Source organism: Haliaeetus albicilla, chromosome 6 (genome assembly GCF_947461875.1).
Source record: "Haliaeetus albicilla chromosome 6, bHalAlb1.1, whole genome shotgun sequence".
In the NCBI taxonomy this organism is placed as follows: domain Eukaryota; kingdom Metazoa; phylum Chordata; class Aves; order Accipitriformes; family Accipitridae; genus Haliaeetus; species Haliaeetus albicilla.
Window position 1 is genome coordinate 47124834 of NC_091488.1, and position 23738 is coordinate 47148571.

General features: G+C 47.9%; 1 protein-coding gene across 2 annotated transcripts in view; it reads left to right on the plus strand.

The window, feature by feature from the left end:
* Positions 1-366: 366 nt before the first annotated feature.
* The window catches only part of EPHA1 (EPH receptor A1), a 35296-nt gene continuing 11924 nt past the window's right edge, over positions 367-23738 (plus strand). The window contains exons 1-5 of one of the 2 annotated variants that reach the window (XM_069786038.1): positions 367-771; positions 4023-4090; positions 15843-16118; positions 17791-18181; positions 23252-23407. In XM_069786038.1, coding sequence (XP_069642139.1) covers positions 705-771; positions 4023-4090; positions 15843-16118; positions 17791-18181; positions 23252-23407 — 958 coding nt within the window. In that variant the 5' untranslated portion in view covers positions 367-704. Of the gene's footprint in view, positions 772-3030; positions 3064-4022; positions 4091-15842; positions 16119-17790; positions 18182-23251; positions 23408-23738 lie in introns of those variants that run through there. The other variant, XM_069786039.1, reaches the window with a different exon arrangement.

The window sequence follows — 23738 nt, forward strand, 5'->3', positions numbered from 1 at the left end:
CGGAAAGCAGTCATTCCGCCGGACAAAGCGGCGCGGCCGTCGCTCCGTGCCTTGCGGTGGCAGCCGGGGGAACGACTCGGGCCGCTGCCTCTCGGATTCCCCAAGCAGCCGCTGCAGGGACGGCGCGGAGGTTTCAGCCGCCTTATCCCGAGAGCATGGACCCAGCGGTCCCTAGCGCAGCGCCCGGGCTCTTTGCACCCCTGAAAGTCAGCGGTGAGCCCGGGGAGGGACGGGACACACGGGGGCCAGCCCTGGCCAGGCTCCCCGCCGAGCCGCTCCGTCCCGGGGCGAGCCCCGGGGCCGGCGGCGGAGCAAGAGCGGGGACGGTGGCGAGGGCTGGCCGGGAGGTGGCAACCGGGAGCCTCTTACGGGACTGGAGCAAAGGTGGAGGGAGGCTCCCAGGAAAAAGGTGGCTGCCTTGAAGGTGGGTTTATTTGCCTGCCAGATGGGAAGTCTGTGACCAGCCCCTTTAAAACAGGTAAAGGCAGTAAGGCTTCTCCACCCACTCGCCTTGATCTTTCATCATAACTGTGGGCCAGGCGGGGAGTTGTGCAATGTGTGCGCTCCCGGCCGGCGGCTGCGGCGGAGCTCCATGCCCGGCGAGCGGGGGCCGAGGCTGGGAGGCCTGAGGCGGGCGAGCGGGCGGCGGCTGGGAGCCAGCCCCCCTCTCCGGCCGGCGCGGGGCTGAGAGCTGGAGCGGCGGAATGGAGCTCTCCCTCGGGCTGCTGCTCCTCTGGGCTCTCCTTCCCCCCGAGGTGCCGGGGAAAGAAGGTGAGCGTGGGGCCGGCTGCGCCCTCGGCCGTGGAGGGTCGGGGCGGGGCGGGCAGGCAGCCAGGGACCCCCCTGGGGGGCCGGGAGCGGGGCCGGCCCCACACGCGTGGGGCCCGCCCGACACGCGTGGGGCCGCGGGGACGGCGCAGCCCGCCCGGCGGGAGCTGGGGAAGGGGCCGGGCTGCCTGGGGGGGGCGAGGGGCAGGAGCAAACCCCGTCCGAGTCTCGGCGCCTGGCTGGGCTGAGCCCAGGTACGTTCTCCCCCTCCCCGCTGAAGCGCGAGTGGCTCTGCATGTCCAGCGGTCCAGGAGAATTCTGCCTCTGTTTGCCCTAAACGCAGATAACGAGTTTAAACACACAAGTTTAAACTCAGTTTAAACTTAAACACCAGCGTTGCAGATAACAAGTTTAAACTCAGAAGGTTCCCCCCCACCCCCCGCCAACTCCCCCGCAGTTTCCTCGGGAAGCCCTCTTGGGAGTTAACCCTTGTGAGCAAGAGGACAGTCATTTTTTCGGAGGCTTGGAAAGCGAGACAGTCTTCTTTCACCTACCCCTGCCTTGGAAGGCAGAGCTGGGCTTCGCAACTGCCTCTTCCAGCTCTTGAGACTCCCTTGAGACTTCCCTTCTCTGTCCCACTTAGTCCCTTTTATTAGATGTAGTGATCTTTTTTTTTTTCGCTTCCATCTTGGCAGTTGCACGGTGGTTATGAAACATCCGAGGAATGGGAATTTTTAACAGAGAGGTGAGGAAGAGTAAATGTCTGTTCTCTTCCCTACCTCCTCCTGCAGTTAATTCCTGCCAGAGACTTCTGGTCTCTGTTTTGCACGGCGAGAGGTGTTGGGGCTTTTCTGTCCCAAGGACAGCCTTCTCCTTTGCTGCTCCAGGCTCTCGATGGAGAGGACTTAGTCATAACTGGCAGTTCAGCCATGGGCTCATCTCAGACTCTGCGAGTGCCGAGTGCTCTTTTAAAGCGTTCTTGACAAGCACGTTTGTACTGAGGATCCAGCTACGTGGATGCAGCTAGCAGACATTGTGGAGAAGGCCGGTCTAGGTGAGAAGTAATATAAGGTAGCACTACACAGGCTCTGGTTTCTGTAGGTGTGTGACCAGTAGTTGGCAGTAACACTCGGGGACTTCTCTGCCAGCTTCTCCCTTATCTCAGCCATCTCATTTGGGCTGTGTCTGTGATCCACTCTTCCTTAATGTGTCTACCTGGGAACAGCTCATTTCCCCGGCGTCCTCTCTTATCTGAAGTCTTTCTTCTTTTTGGGGAGACCTCCTCCCATGTGGCTGGACAGCCACGTGAGAGTCCTAGCAGCGAGCCTGTCGACCAAAGAGCTTGTAGCCCCCGAGTACTCATATTCCCTGCGCTCTTGTAGTCTTGCTGACTCATTCTCCCTTTCCTTGGAGGATCCCAGTTGTGGCTTTCACTCTGAGAGGTACTTCTTGAGAATGGACTTCATCCCCTCCAGTGGGCACTGGGCAGGCGGAGGAGCTGCCGCTGGCGATGCAGCGGCATGGCACACGGGCTCTGCAAGGTTCCCGTCCCAGCTGCTTCTGAGTTCCTTTTCCCTTGCTCTGCTAGAACTTGCCATGCAGCCCCTCTCACTTGCACATCACTGCTTCAGGCCTGAAGTGCGTGGGATAGATATTATCTGGGTGACGGTTCTGGAAGGACAGGCTACCTCACCCTGGGAGTTTTTGGAGACAACAACACGAGAACAGTATCTCAAGTAGAGAGATTGAGAGCAGAAGGGAAGCGGGTGAGGAGCCTTGTCTGGACGGGGAGTCTGTGGCTAGGAAGGTTTTGCCATATGACCATGCTCTGAACGCTGGGAACTTGCAAAACCTGGATTCCTGCTTTTCCCTTCTCCCAATCCTGAAAGGGTGTTTCAGAGGTGAGAACAGCAGTGCAATCCCTCTTATCTCTGACTCTGGGCCCACAGCCTGCTTCCTCATTCCACAGGACTCTTGCTGATCTGCACTTTACACTCTATTACTTAGAGTTGGCAGGCAGTATTTGTAAAGCAGTCAGATGAGGGGGAGGGTATCTGGTTATTTAAATGCCATTTAAATATTTCCCCCCTCCTACCTTTCACCCCCAAATTCTTTTCTGAGACATTTAGAAATGACCCCTCTGAATACACCCATAGGAATCTAAAAGGGAATCCAGGGAATTTTTCCTGTTTCCTGTGTTCCCAAGCTGGGGCTGCAATAGGTGCACTGAAACCAGTTGTCTGTTCTGGCAGCACCGGCAGACCCAAAGGCAGGCATGAAGCTGCACATCCAGCAGTACGACTTATTCCAACTCCTCCTCTCTCTTCTCCCTGTTTGCCTACGAAGTGATACACTTTTAACTTCTCTTCAGATCAGGACTCGAGGGCAAACTCTGATCACATTTTCAGATTTCTTCGAGGGCTAAAAATGAACACACCGCTGATTTTCTCCTTTGTCACCTGACTCCAGGAGCCAAGGCTTAACGCAGCCATGCAGGGCAATTCTGCAAGAAGTGGCAATGCTATGTCTGGGAGCTGTTATTCTCTTGCTGTCGTGGCTAAAACAGTCGGCGGGGGGGAGAGTGAAACGATTTTTAGGCCACCATCAGCCGGTGGACAGCCTGGGTCAGTGGGAGAGGGCTCAGCAGTTTGAACAACGGATGCATCTCATGGCTTCTGGGTACGGCGACAGTGGAAGTCCCTTCTGCAGCTTCACACTGCCTCCGTACTTTCCCACTGAGTTTCAAGCACCACATAGTACCTCTGGGTGACACTGATTGATCTTTTGTGTTTGGTAATTTATGTGATTGCCTGCTTCTTCATCCATTTTGTCTGCTGCCTTCCTATTTGGAGGAAAAATGTATTCAGCTGCTAATGCTGGGTTCCCGTTTCAATAGGCTTCAGCCTCCTGCTCCCATTTTGGGGCAGCTTTAGGAAGCGGAAAAATTTGACAGGGTTGCATTTTTTGGATGTGTGTGGGTATTACTTGAGAGGAGGGTGGAAGGGGAGAGGGTCTCGTGTATGAGGAAAACCTTTTAACTCCTGACTAGCTGCACTGTCTTGTATCTTCCCATCCTTTCTCTAGCCATGCTTTTTGGAGATGAAAGGTCACAAAGGATGTGGGTTTGAGAGAGGCAGTGCAGGCTTTGCCTTCTGTGGCAAAACGAGGATGAAGCCATTCCATGGGCCATATGAATTGAGTCATTGAATTGTTTGTTTTGTTTTGTTTTGTTTTTTCCTCCTTCTGGTTTTCAGTGGATCTACTCGACACAAGCACTGCGCAGGGTGAACTGGGCTGGCTTCCAGACCCTCCAGAAGTAGGGGTGAGTACACACATTCAAGGAAGGGGAGCCACTGGGAGTACTAAATGATGGAAAAGCATAATCCAAATTGAAATCTCACCCTGCCTCCCAAAATCGGGCTTCTGCAGCTCCAACCTCTCCTGGACATTGTATGCTTTATAAGTCTCTCTCCCCTGCATCCCCTTCACCTCTGCAGCCTCACCCGCTAGCCAGCTGTTTGGGGACTGATGCATCATTGACTTCCAGTAGTTCTTCTGATGCCTATTGGCTTCCAGTAGCTCTCAGTGATTAAACATGTCCTTGAAATATATTGTTTCCATGAAGTAATGAAACTTAAGGGAGAAAAAGGAAAAAAATAAAATCATCGCCCAGTTTTTCATTCTAACATGGTACAAATACATTTTATGTCTCCTTTTCCAGGCAAATTGCCATGGCAGAAGTATTTCTGTCTCCAGTCTCTCAAGAATTTAGAATCTTTGTCTGTTTAAGGTTGTTCTGTCTTTTTTCCTCTTGAGTACCAAGCTGAATGATTCAGTTACACGTTTTTTAACTCAGCAGCTGACTGAAGAAATAACTGTTAACTCATGGGCCAGCAATCTGGCCTACTGGGTGGGCTGCAAGGTTCTAGGACTTTACACCCAGCCCTAATGCTATGTTTGGCCCACACAGCTGATGAGAGTGGCATTTCCCTTTGTTTCACAACTGTAAAACTGAGTTGATGGAAGTGCTTCAAAATCTACTTCTGAAACCACTGCAAAATTGGACCCCAAAAGACAGCTGAGCTCTCAGCTATTTTTGTACAAGTACAGCTATTTTGTATGCAGCACAGTTGAGCAGCCCCTCTAGCGTCACAACCTATGTTATCGAAGATGGTTTCTTTTGTAACAGCAGGACTGTGGGAGTGGTGGAGGGAAGGCACAAAGAATAGGGAATTCAGGGACTACGCGGCAGTAATTAGAAGGATGTATGTTAATACATAGTTCCAGTTCCTCATCCATTCTCTTATCTTTCTAGCAAGCCCCAAGCTCTCCTGTGGAATAGGAGTCTTTACCCTTGCTGCTTTTAAAGTAGACTTGAGTTCAGCCTGTTCCTAACTCATTTTCATAACTTTCCTCTGTAATGCGCTGTGGCTGGTTTAAATTCACCCCAGCCTCCTCCTCCTCCTGGTAGTCTTGCTGGGTGAACTAGAGCCAGACAGTGAGGTTCTCCTGTACTGGCCTAACTGCATTTGTTTCATTAGTACAGCTGTTTTGGTTATTACTATTATTATTATTACACCCTACTCAAAAGAGGTGCCCTAGTGAGACATACATGTAGATCATGTTTTGCCCATTGTTCCTTTTGTTGCGCCCAACTGTCTGTGTGGTAATTTTAACCCAATCCTAGGCTCCAGGCATGTTCAGGATGAAGTCAGCCTCTTGAAGAGATTGGAAAAAACCACTGAAAAGTGCATTCTAAAAATAATCTGATAGAAAGGAGACTAAACCTTTGTTACAGAACATCTGATTTTTTGCACAGTAGGTTCACAGCAGTGCTAGGAGTTGGCACACCCTTCTGCTTGTGCGATACCTGCTTTAAATACTTATATTTAAAATATAGTAGTTGTAACCGGGAATCGTAGAAGATGCTGGAAAACATGGCCTGAGATCAATCTGAGCTAATAGATCAGGATGCTGATGCCTGATAAACTAACAGAGGATGAAGAACAGATTGACTGACTTCTGATGATCAACTCTTTCAAAGGGATTTGTCTAATTACATCATTTCCCAATAACTGTTAGGTGGAAGGCTGACAAACTGCCACAAGCAAAAAGGGAACAATGTGCAATTCTCTTGGAATCAGACCTTTGAACAACTGTTTCTGAAACCATTCTTCCAAAATGAAGGAGTAAATATGTTTGAAAGAGAACTGAGATTAATTCAGAACATTTTTTGACATAAAAGAGCAAAGATTAATACTGAATAGTCTGACTAGCTTGATTAGTAACAGGCCGGAAACATCTGAGCTGTATTGCATACAGAGTGGAAGGGCATATTTCAAGTAATACTGCTACTTGTACCTAACCTCAGATGCCAGAGATCTCCCACCTGTGAGCTGGATTTGTGTCAGTACGCTTATCACACAGAGGAGGAATTTGTTGTGAGGCATTTTCATGCTTTATACAGGCGAGGTCTCTGAGGCATGGCCCAGAAGAGGCTGGATAATTCTGTGGAGGCAGAATTATACCTTTTTCTCCTCACTTTTAGCGAATGACAATGGATGAAGTGGCTTGCTATGTGTGATTGTTTCACGGTCAGACCTGGTCCGCATCCAGTCTAGACAATGCTTCTGTTAACACACGCTCAGCCCAAGAACACCGAGCTGTATACCAGTCAGTTTGGGACAGCATGGGTCATTTTTCTGGACTTCTACAGTACCTTAACTGGCAGTGAAATCTTGGCTAAGCTTAAAGGTAGTCTTCAAGTGAAAGTGTCTATACTTTAAGTAAAGTGTTCCTAGAAGTTTGTCTGCTAAAAGATTTGCGCTAGCTTGCTTTGTAGTAGCTGTTTAGAAAGGGTTTAATTCATTTTACGCTACTATTGGAAACTACGCCCTTAAAAAGGCAGACTGTAGTTCCTATAACCACTTTCTTATCTACCTTACCACCCCCACCCCCTCATCATCTAACAAATTTCTTGGTAAATTTTTTGTCTTTGAAGTTTTGACACAGCAATACCAGCTGGGCATGGGGAAGTGTGTTACAGTACTAGTGCTAGATTCCCATCTTTTAACATGTGTTAGAGAGCTAATGATGATCACTTTGAAGGTGTCAGGAGTCTGGAATTTACTTGCTCTGACATTTCTTTAAGGCTCCCCACGCTGCACAAACAGCCTGGCTACCTGAACTGATTTCAGAAGTCACTGAAACTGTCCAAAAAAGACTTCTCAAATCCTATCATGAACAAATTCAGTTACTGGGCATAGCAGCATTGCTTCTTGGCAGCTTGTAAAGCAACAGTATAAAAAGTTACTTATCTCTGTTTTGCTTTCAAAATTGCATCAGCTTTGAACTGATGGTGATGAGGAGTCATGTTATCCTCTTGCATTTTGCTTTTAATAGACAAGGCCCTAAGCAACCCAACCTGGCTTTGAAGTTAGCCTTGTGTGAGCAGGGGCTTAGAGTAGAGACCCAAAGGTCCCTTCCCACCTAAATCTTTCTGTGTTTACGTGATAGTTCTGCATTGTTTGTTCGTTGAATTTTTAGCCCAGGCACAAAAGGTCCTTCCAGTTTTACCTGATTTAATTTTTGAACCCTGTAATATCTATTCCTGTGGATTTTCTGCATCAGTTTATGTAGGCCTATGATACAACATATTGGGCAATCCAATATTTGTCTTTAGTTGCTACGATTATTTCACCCCCAGCTTTTGGCCCTATCTTGAAATTTTCCTTTTGTCCACTATTTCCAATTTCCTTTTTGTCTATGTGAATAGTATTTGCATAATCCAGTCATACCTGCATCAGTATATGTGACTACTTTATTCCTAGCCATTTGTACTGTATGATGCTACATACTGGGCCTCTCGATATGACTTTCTGTCTCTATGCTGTCAAATGGATTGTAAATTAAAGACACTTTTGTTCTTTTTTAGCTGGTATGTTCTCTTGGGAGGCATGCTTTCACCAGTTCTACAGCTGCCTTTGCTTGTAAGAATCCTTTTTCACAGTAACTTTGTTTTTAAATCGGATATCTGTTATTTCAGAATTCACATGACTCTGCCGCTGCCACTAATTGCCAAATTGTCATATTTATTACATATTTAAGGTTCAGCAATGCTCAGTTCTCAACTCGTAGCTGGTTTATGGAGCTTATTTTTCCCAAATTATATTCCTGCATGGATCATAGTAGTATTAAAGCTTCCAGATGATTTTCTTAGTCTCCTTTCTAGGCTGCCATCGTTCTCAATCTCCTGTGCATGGTGAAGTGGAGGACATAATTTTTTTTCTGCCTATTTCATACACTTGCTTGCTTCCACACGTACTTCAAAGTGTTGCTATCAGTTTCAAACTTTCTACCGCGTCTCCCAGTGTGCGTGGCACCTGATCTGCTCATGTCTTCCAAAGTCTACCTTCACACAGGACTAAGGATGTGCATTTAATCCCAGTCACCTAATGTATCCCGGAGGCTGTTCATAAATAGCCACTAACTGCAACTATTGTGGCTCCAAAAACACTTGAAAAGCTTTGGAAATGATGTAATTCTTGTGCAGTTCTGCACCCCACGTTTCACAGGAGATCTGATTATGAACACAGCAGCTGCAAAAGCTATGTGAATGCAATTTCAGTAAACCAGTGGTCAGATTTTTTTTTTTATGCTGTTATTTTCCTATTAAATCCCAGGCATGGTACAAATTCTACACTGCCTAATTATTTTCTTTAGGTGATAGGCTAGATCAAGTACTTGTGACCTGTCAGCAGCTTTTATATCAGTGACCACATGATAATGTTTATATGCCTTCAGGTTCTAGCAAGGCGAGGCTGCGTTCCACCAGACTAAGAGGTCCCAGATGATAATAACAGCTGATGGCTGGTTTCTGTTTCCACCACTTCTGCTCAGACAGATAGGCCTGGTCATGAAGGAGATGATAGTGTTGTGGGCCACACTGCCCTCAACCTACAAGTGATTCCAGCACAGCACTCCTATTTCATTAAACCTGGGCAGTTCACTTAATCAGACTTCTTGGTATCTTACTGACTGGAACAAGTCTCAGCCGGTCAGCTTTTTGTAGCATCCAAAGGTGGTGTGAAAAATAATTATCAGAAATGCTATTATGTGCACCTCTTCCCACAACTGTTGACAATGCATGTCCTTCAAGATCTAACTCAAATGGATGTAATCACCTCTGAACCTGGAATAAAGTAGCAGTATATACCTCAGGCTGCTCTCAGCTTAAGTGTCAGGCATAGAGGATTAGCTCTTCCAAGCAAACAGGATCTGTGTAGAAATTAGGGACAAACGCTTAGTAAAGTCAACAACTAACTGGAAATGGGAACAGCTCTGGCTTCAGGGTCATGTCCTGACATGCCCTGGTGCTGCTGTTGATATGCGGACTGGTGGAGATACTTGTTGATGCTATTCTGTTAAGTGAAAATTAGTTATTTTGTGTGGATTTGGGAGGGAAGGAAAAAAAAAAAAGCTATGCATACCCAGGTATACTTTACTTTACTCAGAGGGGTGAGAGGGGGGAGTAAAAAAAGTGAGCTGAGAAGAAGTAAAGTGTAAATTAATAGCTGTACTGTAGACCAGATCGCATGAGCCACCAACCAGGTAGCCTCGGATGAAGTCGCTGCCACAGACCCAAGCAGCAGTCTCGGCTGGTGCGCTGTGTTGTGACCCGAAGGGCAGAAAAGCCCGTGTTGTGAGCCAGAGCGAAGATGCGATACAACCGTGACATTCATCGCCACAGCTGCTCAGGCACTACAGCGATGACAGCACTGTTGCCTGGCAGCTTCAGGAAGCTGATTCACCCTTTTATAGCTGTTGAATGAGAGTGGACAAGGCTCGCTGAACTTCTTCATGTCAACACAAAAGCACCACAAGTCAGCTGCAGTTTTGAGATGAGTCTGCCTATAGCATGGCCCTCCGAGAAGACTAACAGGCTGTTTAAAATAAAAAACAAAACAACTTTTATTGCAATACCAACCAAAATACTGGTGAGTTTGCAGCCAGGCAGGTTAGAAAGGAAAGGCTTTATATCTTTTGTTGCCTGCCGTGTCTTTGCTGGCTGGACCTATGCTTTGAAGTGTGATTCTTACCATCTCAGAGGCAGAGCTGTGGAAAAATGTGCCTATTCCCTCTGATTTCTTGGAAGGTTATTTCCATTGATTCTAAGGCCTAGTTTCTGGCTTTTCTATGCTTGACCTGGAGCCTGCCAGCTCCCCACTGTGACATGCTGCCATCTCCTGCAGTTTCTTCTCTCCACGTAGGTTTGATCATCTCAAAGAAAAGGCACAATTACCCTGTCCCTGTTTGGGATTCCACCTGATCCATCTTTAAAAGGAACCTATACAAACAGAGCAAGTATTGCCCATCGCCATCAGACTCATTTCCCAGGTTCACTGTAAATACTGGAAGTATACTTGACACACCATACAAAACTGTAACTCACACCATAGAAAGCCCTTTGCCTTGGGGGAAAAAAAAAATCACTTCCCTTTACAATGGATCCTATGCAATGTACAATGTAGCATAAAAATAACACGAGAGCTAACGTTTGCTTTATCGGTAATAAGACTTTAGCCATGAATTCTGAACTCTTAAGATGCACCATCTTATTTTCCACTCCTGTCCTTGTAGTTATTGGTATTGTTAGTGGGTGTTAGCAAGATAGGTGTATACAAAACAAGTGTTCCAAAATAGCTAGGTGAAATGTTGTACTAGCGTATCATCGCTTGCCTAGTAGCATCTGTTGTGACCAGAACTGTTTTCATCCATGACCTTAATGTGGCCAGACAGTTCAGAGAATGATCAGACAGCAGAACCTGGGTTTGATAAACAGGTTCTGTAATCAATGCGCTGGAGCTCTGTGGCTCACATTAGCACCTTATCTTCCCATAAGAACCTGAGTACAAGTTAAATTGGAAGGAGATGGGTGCGATGGAGACCTATGTGCTAGTGCCCTAAAGGACAAGTAATTACATAATGCGGTTGCTCCTCCCTGAAAATAATCAATGTATCATTGCAGGAGAAAAGTATATCATCCCACCTGCAGACAAGTAAACATCATTTCTATGTTCAGTTGTGTCAAAGACTCCGTGATGATGTGATGAAATCAAACTCCCTTGACCATTGCCAAACGATCAAAGAAATAAAAGCAGCCTCTTTGCTGTTCTCAGATCTAAAGTTAGGGGACTCACGAAGTTAAGTGTCTAGATGTCACCGCACTTCTTTCATCATCGCCATCTAAATTGCCTTCCACGCCAGCAAAAGAACTTGCAAGAGTATTGAGAAACTTTCAGTGGAGGGTCACAGAAACTTCATTCTGGAATACTGCCAAAACACCACTGTAGTGCTGCTATTTTTGACTGGCTGGTCCAGCTGACAGATTTTTGTCAGATGTATTTTAGCTGGAGAGAAGCTGTTCATCAGATCATGGCAGGTACCAGCAAGATGTCTCTATTGTCACAGTCTTTCCTCTGAGGCACTACGCTAATAATGTAGTACAGCTGAACCTGTAATGTACAACTGCCTTCAACTCTGAATCTATTCCGGGAAGGCTTTTTTCATCATGGTAGCATGCAAATGCTGCTATACAAAAGTCAAAGAGACTCCACAGGCAAAAGTGCTGCCAGGGGAAGGAGACAGAAACTGTTCAGCAGTGCAGCCTCTGCTAGGTGGTTTCAGGCTTGGCACACCAGTGACGTGTTGTTGCTGAAAAAGATTGCTGTTTTGGGGCCATGCGATCTTGCTTCAGAAAGAGGTTTCAGGGATTAAAATAGCACTCTGAATTCTGTTGCAAATTAGATGGGAAAGAGATGTACTTGCTCAGCGCAGGTACTCTGTAGCTGACTGTACTAACTCAGCCGGCCTTTCATCGTAGTGCAACTCTCTAACCCAAAGTTAAACAAGTTATTGGTTTTCAGTATATGAACTCCTAACTTTTCCAGTGGAGACATGCATCTTGGTTCAGTAACTTTAAGCCTATTGACAAGATCCTTGCCTTGTCGTTGCCTTCTGTAAGTCTCTTAAAAGTATTGCTGTGCCTTTTCCCAGGATTGGAAGCCACTGTGCTAAGCTAATGTGAAAGCAAATGAAACACAGGTCACAGCAGGCAGGCTCTTATCTGAAAGGAGACAGGGCAAGTCCCTGGCAAGGTGGAGATGGAGACAGCATTACTGTTGCGAGCCACAAGCTGTTTTGACTCCAGTCTGAGCCTAAGGATTTGCAATACTGTCACAGTCTGCTGCCTCTGTCACTGGTAGCCTACCTCTTTATTAGCAAGGATCAATTTGTATTTGTCATCATAAAAAAATTGTTGAGTTTTTTTTTCCCCACATAAAAAAAGACTAAATCCAAAAGACACCCCTGTATTGATGCCTGCAGAGCCTGACAGTAGCTCCAAGAAGACCTACGAGCTGTCTCTGTTTCTGTCTTACACCTTATGGCAGATCCGAGGAAGAGTAGCCCACAGATGGATGGAGGAATCACAGGTTGTCCTAGATAGGCTCCTTGACACAGACCTAACCTAGAGAAGGCTCATTTATAGAAAAAGGCAGAGTAAGCCTTCCTTAGGCTTCAGACCTTCCAACTGTATAATCAATTCAGAGTCGGTCAAGGCAGATATTAAAAGGCATGTACCTTATCTTATCTTTGGATTTTTACTCACATGGCAGACCAAACTGATACTGTTAACTACAGATACCTACTGGTGCTCTTCCAGACTGTCATTCAAGTAATTCTGAACTGCTTTCATAAAGACAGCTCGTCTCCACCACTGCTTTCTGTATATTGAATCCAACCTAGTAATGAGAGGAAAGTTGCCTTCCTTTTTCCTAAACTTGCAGTGTTTTGAGGTTATTGAGATAGTACTTTTGCTTTGAGGTTGTCGTTCACTTAACACTAATTGCTGTGCTGGAATTATTTTGCTCTGTATTATACCACCAGACCAAGACTTTCAAGAACAAATCTCTGGAACTAAGTGCTTATGTTAGTATATGTGTTCCTGAGAAGTACAGAACACCCTTTTGTTCTCAGATCCAATGGCTGCATCCTTAGACTTTTTAGAAAGTCAAGCTACTAATTTATGGCCCTCTCCTGGATGCATTGGCTTTTGTTTTCTTAGCAACTTTTTAAGAATTCTAAAAGGTTTTAAAAGTTTAAAGACAGTTTAAACTTAAAAAAGAATTTTAAATTTAAAAAAGAATTTTGAATTTAAAAGGAGTTTTAAAGAATAACATTTAAAGAGTTTAAGAGCTCTTTAGCTTGCTTGAAACAGGGAACTGAATTACATGATCTCCAAGGGTCCTTTCCAGCCTAAGTCTTTCTATGATTCCGAATCTCATGAGAAAGTTTGCTTGTAGCATCATAAAACCACAGTTCACTCACTGCTAAAATGAGGAAGTCTGACTCACGCTGTCCCCCACTTCGAGAACAATGTTTCCCATCCTATGGCCAAACTGATGACTGGAGTAAGGATGCAGTGTCTGGAATGAAATGGGTGGAAAGTTACATTATCAAAGGAGGTTGATTCAATGTCATTGGCAGACACACTGGAGAGCCAAGTAATTAATATTGATTGAGCCAGACTTTACCACACATGTTTATTAAGAACATTACATTAAAAATCAGAGGCATACATTTTGATTTTGCAGCAGATTATTTGAGGATGTGAGACAGTTGCCTAGCAACTTCTGGCCTCATCACCCTTTCATTAAGTGTTGTATGTAACAGTTTTCCTCTACTACTTTGAATTTAAAAGCTTCACTGAATAATGAAAAGAAGTCACAAGCATATTTAACAATAGTTCTGTATTGTTAGCATAAATAATATCCTCATTTTACTTCCTTTACCCATCAGCAGTAAAGTCTAGAAAAACCAAGTCTGACGCCCTTGTTATTTCTTTGCACCACACTGCATGTGAAACTGTGCAATAGCCAATGCTAAGCATCTTTGCCCTGAAGAGCTCAGTCTGGAAGAAGCTGGGCTGAGATGAGCTAAGAAATACAGGAGTCAGCAGTTGGATTTTTTCCAGCAGTAGAGTTTAAAGGAAATTTTTCTGCTAGAGTTGTCGCTATTGAAAATGAAACTTTGGTCCGGTATCACTTAAATTTTGAAAATGGTATATTCAGGACATGCATCACAACAGCTCAAGTCTTTTGGTGAGACATGCAAAAATTGCTTTCTGGTGACACTTGTCTGTGGTACTGCCTTAGGATAAACTGCTAATGGAAACTTGTCTAACTCCTGGCCTTCAAATGCAATTATGCTTTTCCCATCAGCTTGGTGGAGGCAGACACCCATGGAAAAATGCTTCTAAAAGCCAGTCCTGACATTGGCAGTTTCTTATGAAGGCTACTTTGCTCTTATTCTCCTTTCCAACTTCTTTTCTTCTGTTTCAATATACTTCAGGATGTGTTGTAAATTCAGCTCTGCAGCATTTTCCAGAAGATTTTCAATGAAATAGTGCAAGAGGTGATTAAGTGATTGCCCCTTCCGGTTGATCAATTGGGATTAATCAGTCTGTTTCTTGTTAGCCTAAGTCTTTTGACCTGCAGTAAGTGAAATAAGTGTAAATCCTGTGTGGTGCCGGTATATGCCAGCTGGATCAGATTAAGAGGGTGGGGTAACACTGGTGATTAATTACATGGAGAAAAAGGAAACAAGAAGGGACACATAGATACCATCCACAGAACTTCCTGGGAGGAGACTGCTAGTATGCACTTAGGTAAATGGCTGAAATCAGCCAGCTAGGAGCTCATGCTACCGGCAGGGCTTGCTAGCTTGGAGAAAGCACTCTGGCAGTTTTCAGAGTGGGGCCGCGTAGGAGGTATGCGGGTACAGCATAAAAGCAGAGCCTCCTTTGGCACTCTGCGGCTCCATCTCTTGCGTTCCCCTAGCAGAGTGACCTGGTCTGTGGGATCAGAAGCTAGGAGAGAGGCTGCAGGGGGTGGTGGTGCTGGAGAAATGTGTGAATCTCACGCTCAGTGCATGAGACCTGACAAGCCTAGAGTAATATAGAGACTGAGGCCTCGTTTAAATTGCATCTTAACCTGGGGTGTGATTTAAAACCAAGATGCTTAAACTTGTGCCAATACCTATGTGGGCACTTGTTTCAATTTAATTTGATTAAACGTTTAAGGCATAATGAGAAAGGCAATCTTAGCATGGGGGGAAAAAGGATCTAAGTTATTTTCCCTGTGGACAAAACCTTGCTTTCCAAGTTTTCAGTTCTCATGTGTGACTTACTCGAAAGTGAATATTCTTTGCATTTCGTATCTGACCAGTGGTGAGGAGACAAAACTAGAACCACATGAAATTGAGCAAATGTGTATGTTAAAATACATGTCAAACCCTACTGGATTCATACAAATAGCATCAGTGAGGTCATATAACCAGCTGGGCCCATGTCCTCCTCCCAGCCATTGTTTGCCTGGGGAAGAAGCAGAACCTAGTCAGGAAAATCAACTGAGTTTTAATAGTTAAATTAGGGTTTGCAAAATATCACACTTAAAAGAAGCGTGAACTCCAAATTAATGAGTGCTTGCTCTAGCACAGTCCTTCTGCAATTGACCTTCCCATTATGTCAGGCCATCTTTTCTCTTACCCCAAAGTGCTGTGTATTATTTTCAGGGGCTGATAATAATCCTGATCTGGTATGTCGTACTGTACACTTTGAGTGTAAATGGTGGCAGGGCAAAGTGGCGAATACATGGGAGTAGTGGGTCTTTTTCTCAGTCTAAGATAAGGCAGTGTATGAAAGAAATAAATTGGAACCAAGGTAGGATGAAGGGGATGTGCAAGGGCCCGTGCACAGCAGTTCCCTTCAATTTGGCGTAAGTCAGATCCTAATTACAGTATCCTCTTTGGTCCCTATGTAAAGAGTTTAGGCAGATATGGGGCTCTAGACCAGATGCAGCTTTTGCTCAGTGTAAGAGACCTTTTGGCTAGTCAGGCTTTGAGCCCCGAATGCTATGTGGGAATCGATCTTTTAGGCGTGATTTTGTCATATTTGAAGCAAAACTTGTTTCTCACATCTGTTTAATAATGTGTGTTTTCTTCTACCCTGGGAGCAGTGGAGTGAAGTGCAGCAGATGATAAATGGTACCCCGGTCTATATGTACCAGGACTGCAGTGTGCTTTCCGAGGGTGACACTGATCACTGGCTTCGCACCAACTGGATTTATCGGGGTGAGGCAGCCTCCCGCATTTATGTGGAGCTAAAGTTTACTGTGAGGGACTGCAAGAGCTTCAAAGGTGAAGTGGTGACCTGCAAAGAGACCTTCAATCTCTATTACATGGAGTCTGAACAAGATGTCGGGATCCAGTTCCGCCGCCCGCTGTTCATCAAGGTCTGTAGCGCTGGGGGTGAAGACTGAGTCATATCTCTCAGCTTAAACTAGTCATATCTTTCAGCTTAAACTAGTCATATCTTTCAGCTTAAACTAGGTGTGTCTTGCTGGCTGGGGGAGGCCAGGAGAGCAGGCATCTGGGGAGGGGCATGGATAGTAAGCATTGTCCTTAGAATAAACTTTGTCCCCAGTGCCCTCTGTGATGCTCAGAGCAGTCTTTGCCACAGGAGGCACAGGAGTTTTCAAATGAGACTGTACCTCCATTTTGCGTAACCACTTATTTAACTGGACACCATGTAGGTGAGGATTCTAAAGGGTTGTAACAGTACTGGATGTTTACACCAATTTTTAGAAATAGTAAAGCAGAGACCAAAGGAATTTGACTTGCCTTAGGTAATAAAGCAAGATTAGACCAAGTGAAGAAGAGAATCCAGTTCAGGTCTCTGTGCTCCTGATCATTTACTCTGATTGCTATGAGATACAGGGTCTTATTTTCTAAAACTGGAGGTGATGGTTTGCTGTAATGAAATTCTCCCCTGTGTGAAAGTATTTAGCACCGCTATATTTTAACTGCTGTTTCCCCCAACATAGTGCCCTCTTGCCATGGAAACATTTGAATTGCAGAACAGGGAACCTCAGCCTTTTTGTAGAGGAAATTCTATAACCCAGTTCTGTCCTAAAAGAAGCCACAGACCTAAACTATTTGACTGCCCTTTCCTCTGCAGTTTAAATGGCATGTGATGAAAACAACAGTAAAAGCCACCACTGGCAGAGCAGGACTCGGGTAACTGATTCCCTCCTTCCTCAGTGCTGCTCCACCTCCGCTGCAGCCTGCCACGTGAATTTGTGCGATACCTCCACAACTTCTAAACCTGCCTTATGATCCCGCTGCCAGATCCAACTACGTGGAGTGGGTGGTATTGTGCAATGGAGAGGGGCCTGTGTTGGAGAGGATCAGTTATCAGGCTCTGCCGCTGAGAAGAAAGGCCACCCCACCATCAGGATCTCTGAGAAGAAAGGCCACCCCACCTGTAGTCCACCTTTTCCATATCACATGAAGTCATGGAGGCCTTTCCTGTTTGCCCAAGCATTGAAAACATCTCTCACTCACTCTCTTATCCTTCGTTTGCTGAGGCAGTGGCAATGCAAGAGCATGGGAGCATTTTTCACCCAAGTATCTACAGTGCCGAAACGTGTTGAGTGCTGCATGAGAAGCGCCTTGCAGTAGATGATCTGATCTGCATGAAGTATAGCCTAGAAACAGGTGGCTGTAATTCACTGGTCAATTTAAGCACACAACTGTAAGCCATGTTGTGATTTTACCACATACAATTTGCAAACAAAATATCACAGAAGGGAGATTTGCTCCTTTAGGGGCAGTTCCTAAAGACCTCTGAGATCAGAGACCCAGAACATAGGGTACTGTATAAGACCAGTGAATGACTGCCAAGGAGTTGAAAGGAGAGGATGGAAAGTACGGAGGCAAGACAGGACGCAGCCCCCGTTGTCAACACCTCTTCCAAGCGCAAAGAAAGCATGCGGTGCACTGGCATTAGAAGCAGTTGGCCATACAGCTTCTAAAAGGCCTTAGTGTAAAAGAAGTTTGGGAGGCATGGGTATCTCAGCTGCTGCTGCCTGCTCAGGTGTTAAAGCTGTTGTCTTTTTCGCTTAGCTCAACACCGTGGCAGCAGATCGAAGTTTCACAAGCAGAGACATCGAATCGGGCGCCATGCAGCTGAACACAGAAGTGTGCCCCATCGGGAAGCTGTCTCGCCGGGGCTTCTACTTGGCTTTCCAGAACTCCGGGGCTTGCGTAGCGATGGTGTCTGTCCGAGTGTATTACAAGACTTGCCCGGAGGCAGTGCGGGGCCTGGCCCGTTTTCCAGAGACGCTGGCGGGTTCAGAGGGGCTGACAGAAGTGCCCGGGGTCTGCGTGGAGTATGCAGCTGAAGAAGTGGGCTCTCCCCCAAGGATGCACTGCAGCACTGACGGGGAGTGGCTGGTACCAATGGGCCGATGCCTTTGTGCTGTGGGGTTTGAGGAGGTCGACGGGAGCTGCGTAGGTGAGTACGCAGACAGACACTGGCTGTGGGCCATGGAGAGGTTCCAGGGAGCTAGAGATCAGAGCAGCCGTCAGCATGGAGCGGGATCGGGGGAGTTAGCGTGGTCTACCTCTCTCATGCCTACCAGGTGCATCTTACGCCTTTCCTCCCCTCCTTAGCTTCTCTTCTTCAATTGTGATTTTTCTCCCCGTGTGTCAGGTGTAAGACCTGCACACACCTCTCCACTCCCTCTTGGGCTTCATCCAGGAGCCTTCAGCTCTGGAGCTAGTTTCTGCGAGCTGTAACTGTGTGATTGACACTGACTCACTCAACAACTGGTTCCCAACCCTTAAATGGCAGCCTTATTCTCCCAGGGCAGACAGGTCAGATGCACGGAACAGTGTATTTGTCCCGTGACTGGAAAGCTGAGAGCCAGAGGGGGGCAAGTTTCTCCTCTGTGTCCCCTTCTGCTTGGACTGGGACGGCTCCTCTGCCATGAGAAACCATGTAAAGCACATATTGCACAATACTGTCAGCGCCTGGCTCATTTCTGAGGAAGAGCAATTAGCAAGCATAGGAGTCACTGGGGTACTGGAGCCACAGCACCAGGCAGGGTTGTTGGAGCAAGCAGTGCAGGGCGCTCCCTTTGCCACAGAGGTGACGAGATTCAGCTTCTTAGGGCAACTGTGTGTGTTTGTCAGGGGAGAGGATATGTGTGGTGTTTGGGGGGATATGTATTGCTGCACAGAGGGAGGTAAAAGACAGCACATCTCCACTCTTGTTGTCAGAGCCATACGGCACGAGGCTAAAGCATATAGAAAAAGGAATCCATGCACTGCTTACAGGGTCAGCGGGTGCCCTGTCTCTCTGCTTTGTTCTGCCTTTGCTCTGCTACAAGGATCTGGTTCCCCTATGAATCCCCACCGCTTGCTGTTCATTTCGCTTGGGGAGCTGGTGAAGGTTGAAGCACAAGATCCTTGCCCTCCTCCAGCAATCCCCTCTCCTTGCACAGCCCAGCCAGTTTTTCCACTTAGGTGCTACAGAGCTCTCCCCGCCCTCCCGAGAGCACTCCCCTGGGAAGGGGCAGGGAAGCTGTCATGTCTGGACAAGCCCCGGCTGCTATCACAGCATAGGTTCATTCTACATCTGTGCTTTTATCCCACTCTGCCCAAGTACAGCTGCAGCCAGAGGTGTCTTTGGTAGGCTCAGTAGGAACTGGGGAGGTCTCCCAGGAGAGGAAGGGCAGAGGGGAGAACCTAGCAGGGGTAGGGAGAGGTACTGCAAGTCCAGAGCAGTGTCTTACTGGAGGATCAGAGGAGAAGGTGCATGTAAGTTGCCTGCTGGGGTTATCTTGGGGCCCTCTCCCTCAGCGGAAAAGACCAGGCATTGCGCAAAGGACTGGGAACAATCCAGGTCAGGATAAAGGCCGAGGTTACAGGTTCTACTTTGTCCTCAGAAGATGGAAGGACTTCTCCTTCAAACATGTAAAGGGGGACAGGATGGAGGAAGACCTTCTGGCAGTGTCTTCTGCGTTTTGCCTTAAGTAGGAACTTAAAAAAAAAAAAAAGAGGAAAGCCAAACCTTTGCCTCGTAACAGGGAGGAGAACCTGACCTCTGTTGCAGGACAGGAGGCAACAGAAAGCTGGAGGTTGAGGTTCTTAACTAGCTCGCTCAGCCTCTCTGCTGGAATTCCCAGCTGTATAAAGCTCTGCTGGGTACAGAATGGCTCAGCCATCCCACCATCCCAGAAAAACCGTGCCAGCCCAGGGCATTCCATCTCAGCCTCCCGCAGCGTTGCAGAAGTTGCTGCCGATAAACCCCTGCTCCTCAGGTACGTCATTTGCCCTGAACACGAGGGCCGGCTGTGCCCCTGGCCTGCGTTCGGGTTCCTGGACGGGCTCCGCGGGGTGGCCGGTGAGCCAAGCTCCTTTTCGGCTCCGTGCCGGCCTCTGCGGGCTGCCCGGTGCTCGCCGGCCGTGTCCCTCTGAGCTCCCGCAGCAATAAGGAACGACGGGAGAGCCCCCGCCACCCTCTCCGTCCTCAGGTGCCTGGCGAGCGGTGCTGAGCAGACCCTTTCCCACGCCTGTTTTGGGTTTTGTTTGTTTGTTTGTTTGTTTGTTTTGTTTTTGTTTTTTGGGAGTTTTGTTTGTTTTTTTGGTTTGTTTGTTTGTTTTTTCTTTTGTTTTTGGGGGGTTTGGGGGGGTTTTGGGTTTTTTTGTGTTTGGATTTTTTTTTTTTCCTCCCCATCACGTCGCCCGCAGCCGGCTACCCAAGGGCCGGGGGAAACCGTTTGCCGGGGCCCAGCGGGGCCGGGCGGGAGCCGAGAGACCCGCCAGCCGGGGAGCCCGCAGGGAAGGGCGGGGGGCAGCCCTGGGAGCCGGGCTCCCCTGCCCGCCGGGCAGCCCCTCCTCGCCCGTCCCCCAGTCCCCGCCTCATGCGGCAGGGCCGGCCCCGGGCGCTCGGAGCGGGAGGCGTCGCGCCGCCGTTGCCGGCCGGGTGCCGGCGGCGGGCAGCCCCTCGGCCGGTGCCCGGCAGCCCCTCGGCCGGCGGCGGGCAGCCCCTCGGCCGGTGCCGGGCAGCCCCTCGGCCGGTGCCCGGCAGCCCCTCGGCCGGTGCCGGGCAGCCCCTCGGCCGGTGCCCGGCAGCCCCTCGGCCGGTGCCGGGCAGCCCCTCTGCCGGCCGGCGCGGCGGGTGCGCGGGCCCCGCTTGCCGGTCCGAGGCGCCGGGCGGTTGTCGCGGTCAGGCGGCGGCCGGCACCGACCGCCGGGTGGGGGCCGTGCGGGGCAGCTGGGTGAGTCCGCTCCTGCCTGCACCTCCCGGGTGGTTGGTTTCCCGATCGAGGCACGGGCCGAGGTGGCGTGTGGCGGTCCGGCCGGCTGGGGGGTTGCCCGGTTACCTCCGGGGTTTGTCCCTTCGCCCCCGCGTCCCCCGTGCGCGTCCCTGGCTGCGAGGCGTGCCGCGGTCTCCGTGGGTGGCAGCTCTCCTGCTTGAAGGGTCTGGGCAGCGCCGGCGGGTAGAGCGGGTGTGGACCGGGGCTGGGGGAGCGGAGCCTGACGGAGGCTCTCTCGGGATCAGAGCTAACTGTTCTCGCCAAGGTCCCCAGCCCCGGATTTACCTGATTGACTCGCTGACTGTCTCAGCCTGATAATAAGAGGGCGCGTATGTCGTCCGATATTCGTGGCAGGTAGCATTATCCAGGGAACATCAAAACTTCTGCGTTATGCAAGTCCGTGGCCCTGCGCCTCGTTTGTTTTTCATGTTGCTGTCAAAGCTCCCCTGACCCAAACTGATCCAGTGTTAGGAATTTAGAAATCTTATGCTGGAGCATAGTGGCAGGAGGCCACAAAGCTTTCATCTTCACTCCAGCATGTAGAAGCATTCTCGGTCGTGAGCAGCCTGGAGACCAAAGTAACCTTTCTTCTTGCCCGTATCTGGAATATAAATGGATTCTCTTTGGGCTGGTGACAATCAGTGCTTGAGCCTTTCAATTCTTTCAACAGCCCTTGCTATCACTGACTGCATAGTTGCATGATTGTAGCTCAGAATGATAAGACTTTCCTGAGTGGTCATTTCCCAAAATTGCAAGGTGCTGGTTGCTCCTACTTCTTGTGATTATTTCTTCTTTCCGTGCTCTTCAGGCTTCACTGCTGCAAATCCTTTTGGCCTGTGTACTGTCACAGTATCCCCAAATGGTTGTGCAATGGTGTTACTATGGAACTGATAGGCCAGCTGTCATCGTCCAGTGTTATTGGGGCAGTCTGCCTGCCATCCCAGGGCAAGAGGGGGGACCAACAAGAATGAGCTGAAACCGCTTCTCTGATCTAGAGCGAGATCTCAATGTACAGTGAGGATAATGACTCTTCCTGAGACTGATGGTGCGGAGTCTTGTTTGGCCTTTATTAGTGGAAATTTTTTGGGGTCCCTCAGGTGTTCCTCTGTGTCATGTGGTAGGTGGGATTATTTTTTGTCTTCTGTACAAAGGATAATTTCCTGTGCTGTGCTCCACTGCAGTAAGCCATTTGTGTCAGGCTCCTGAGCAGATGGCTTTCTCCTTTGGGATCTCCTGAGGGATTACACAGAACATTGTTGCTTTTATAGCGCAATATGAAAAGGGTCATTCCCTCAATGCGCAAACTAAATGCAAGGTAAATGCCGTGGCAGAAAATTAGTGCGTGCATTCCTCAACCATCAGGTTAGTGATAGGTTGTTTGTTTCTTTAGTTTGAGAACATTTGATAGATTCATTTAGCATAGGCCAGTAAACCATTACATTCACAGGTTACTTCAACCCTCACTCACTCTTTTTCTCCTTGCTGCACACCTATAGAGGTGAAGCATTGACCTTGAGATAACTGGTAGACAGACCAGTGCTTCTGTAGATCAAGCTAACAGTAGTGCAGCAAAACCAGAGTGTCCGATGTTATACTTAGAGAAGGATGTGGCTGCTTATTTTTGTAGGACTAGAAATAGAAAGCACGTGGCACCTGTTCTTTTGCGGTCTGTGTTGGCTCCTTAGCTGGTTACACTCAGTGCTGTTAGGCGAACTGATAGTTATCTAGATATTCCCCAGGGCCCTGCTGGGTGATGCTCTGGTACAACACTTGACATCAGGAAAGATGCTTCTGCTAAGAAGCCCACTGGCTATCCCATATGAAGTCAGCGAGCAGAGGACTCTGAGGAGTGCAAGGACTTGGAGCTAGTATTTACAGCTTTTATTTATGGTGTGGAAAGCTTGAAGGGCAAGGTAGGGACCAGTCTGGGTTTATGTTGAAAGAAGTCTCTGAGGTTGACCAGCTTCTGTTTTCGTACAGCATCTGTGAGGAATGAGATGCCCCTTCTTCAGTCTACAAGTCCTATTGTAACGTTGATTCTACCTTGAGTTTGCATCTCCTCTCTGTCTGCTCTGAGAAGATGATTGGTCTAGGTGACCTCCAGGGGCCCCTTCCAACCTAAATATTTCTGCGAGCTAAGAAAATGGAAGAAAAGCAAGCAGATAAGGGAGTGTTCAAGAAGCTCAACAAAACTGGCAGGTGGTTTCTTGTTGATCTCGGTTTATTATTGATCTTATGTTGACTTGTTTGTCTTTTCACAGCCTGCCAGCGAGGATTCTACCGTCACTCCCTGGAGACTAAACGCTGCCTGAAGTGCCCCCCCAACAGCTTGTCCAATGAGTTGGGGGCTACGTCTTGTTCCTGCAATGCAGGCTTCTACCGAGCACCTTCGGAGGGCCAGAACGTTGCTTGCACCCGTGAGTCACAAATGGAAAAAAAGAACAATATCTATACGGACTGGGGGATGAACTTACTGAGAGCAGCCCTACTGAGAAGAACTTAGGGATACTGGTGGGCAAAAAATTGGACATAAGCTGGCCATATGAGCTTGCAGCCCAAAAGCCAGTCGTATCCTGGGCTGCATAAAAAGAAGCGTGGCCAGCAGGTTGAGGGAGGTGATTCTCTCCCTCTGCTCTTCTCTCGTCAGACCCCACCTGGAGTACTGCGTCCAGCTCTGGGGTCCCCAGTACAAGAGAGATGTGGACCTGTTAAAGTGAGTCCAGAAAAGGGTCACAAAAAACAATCAGA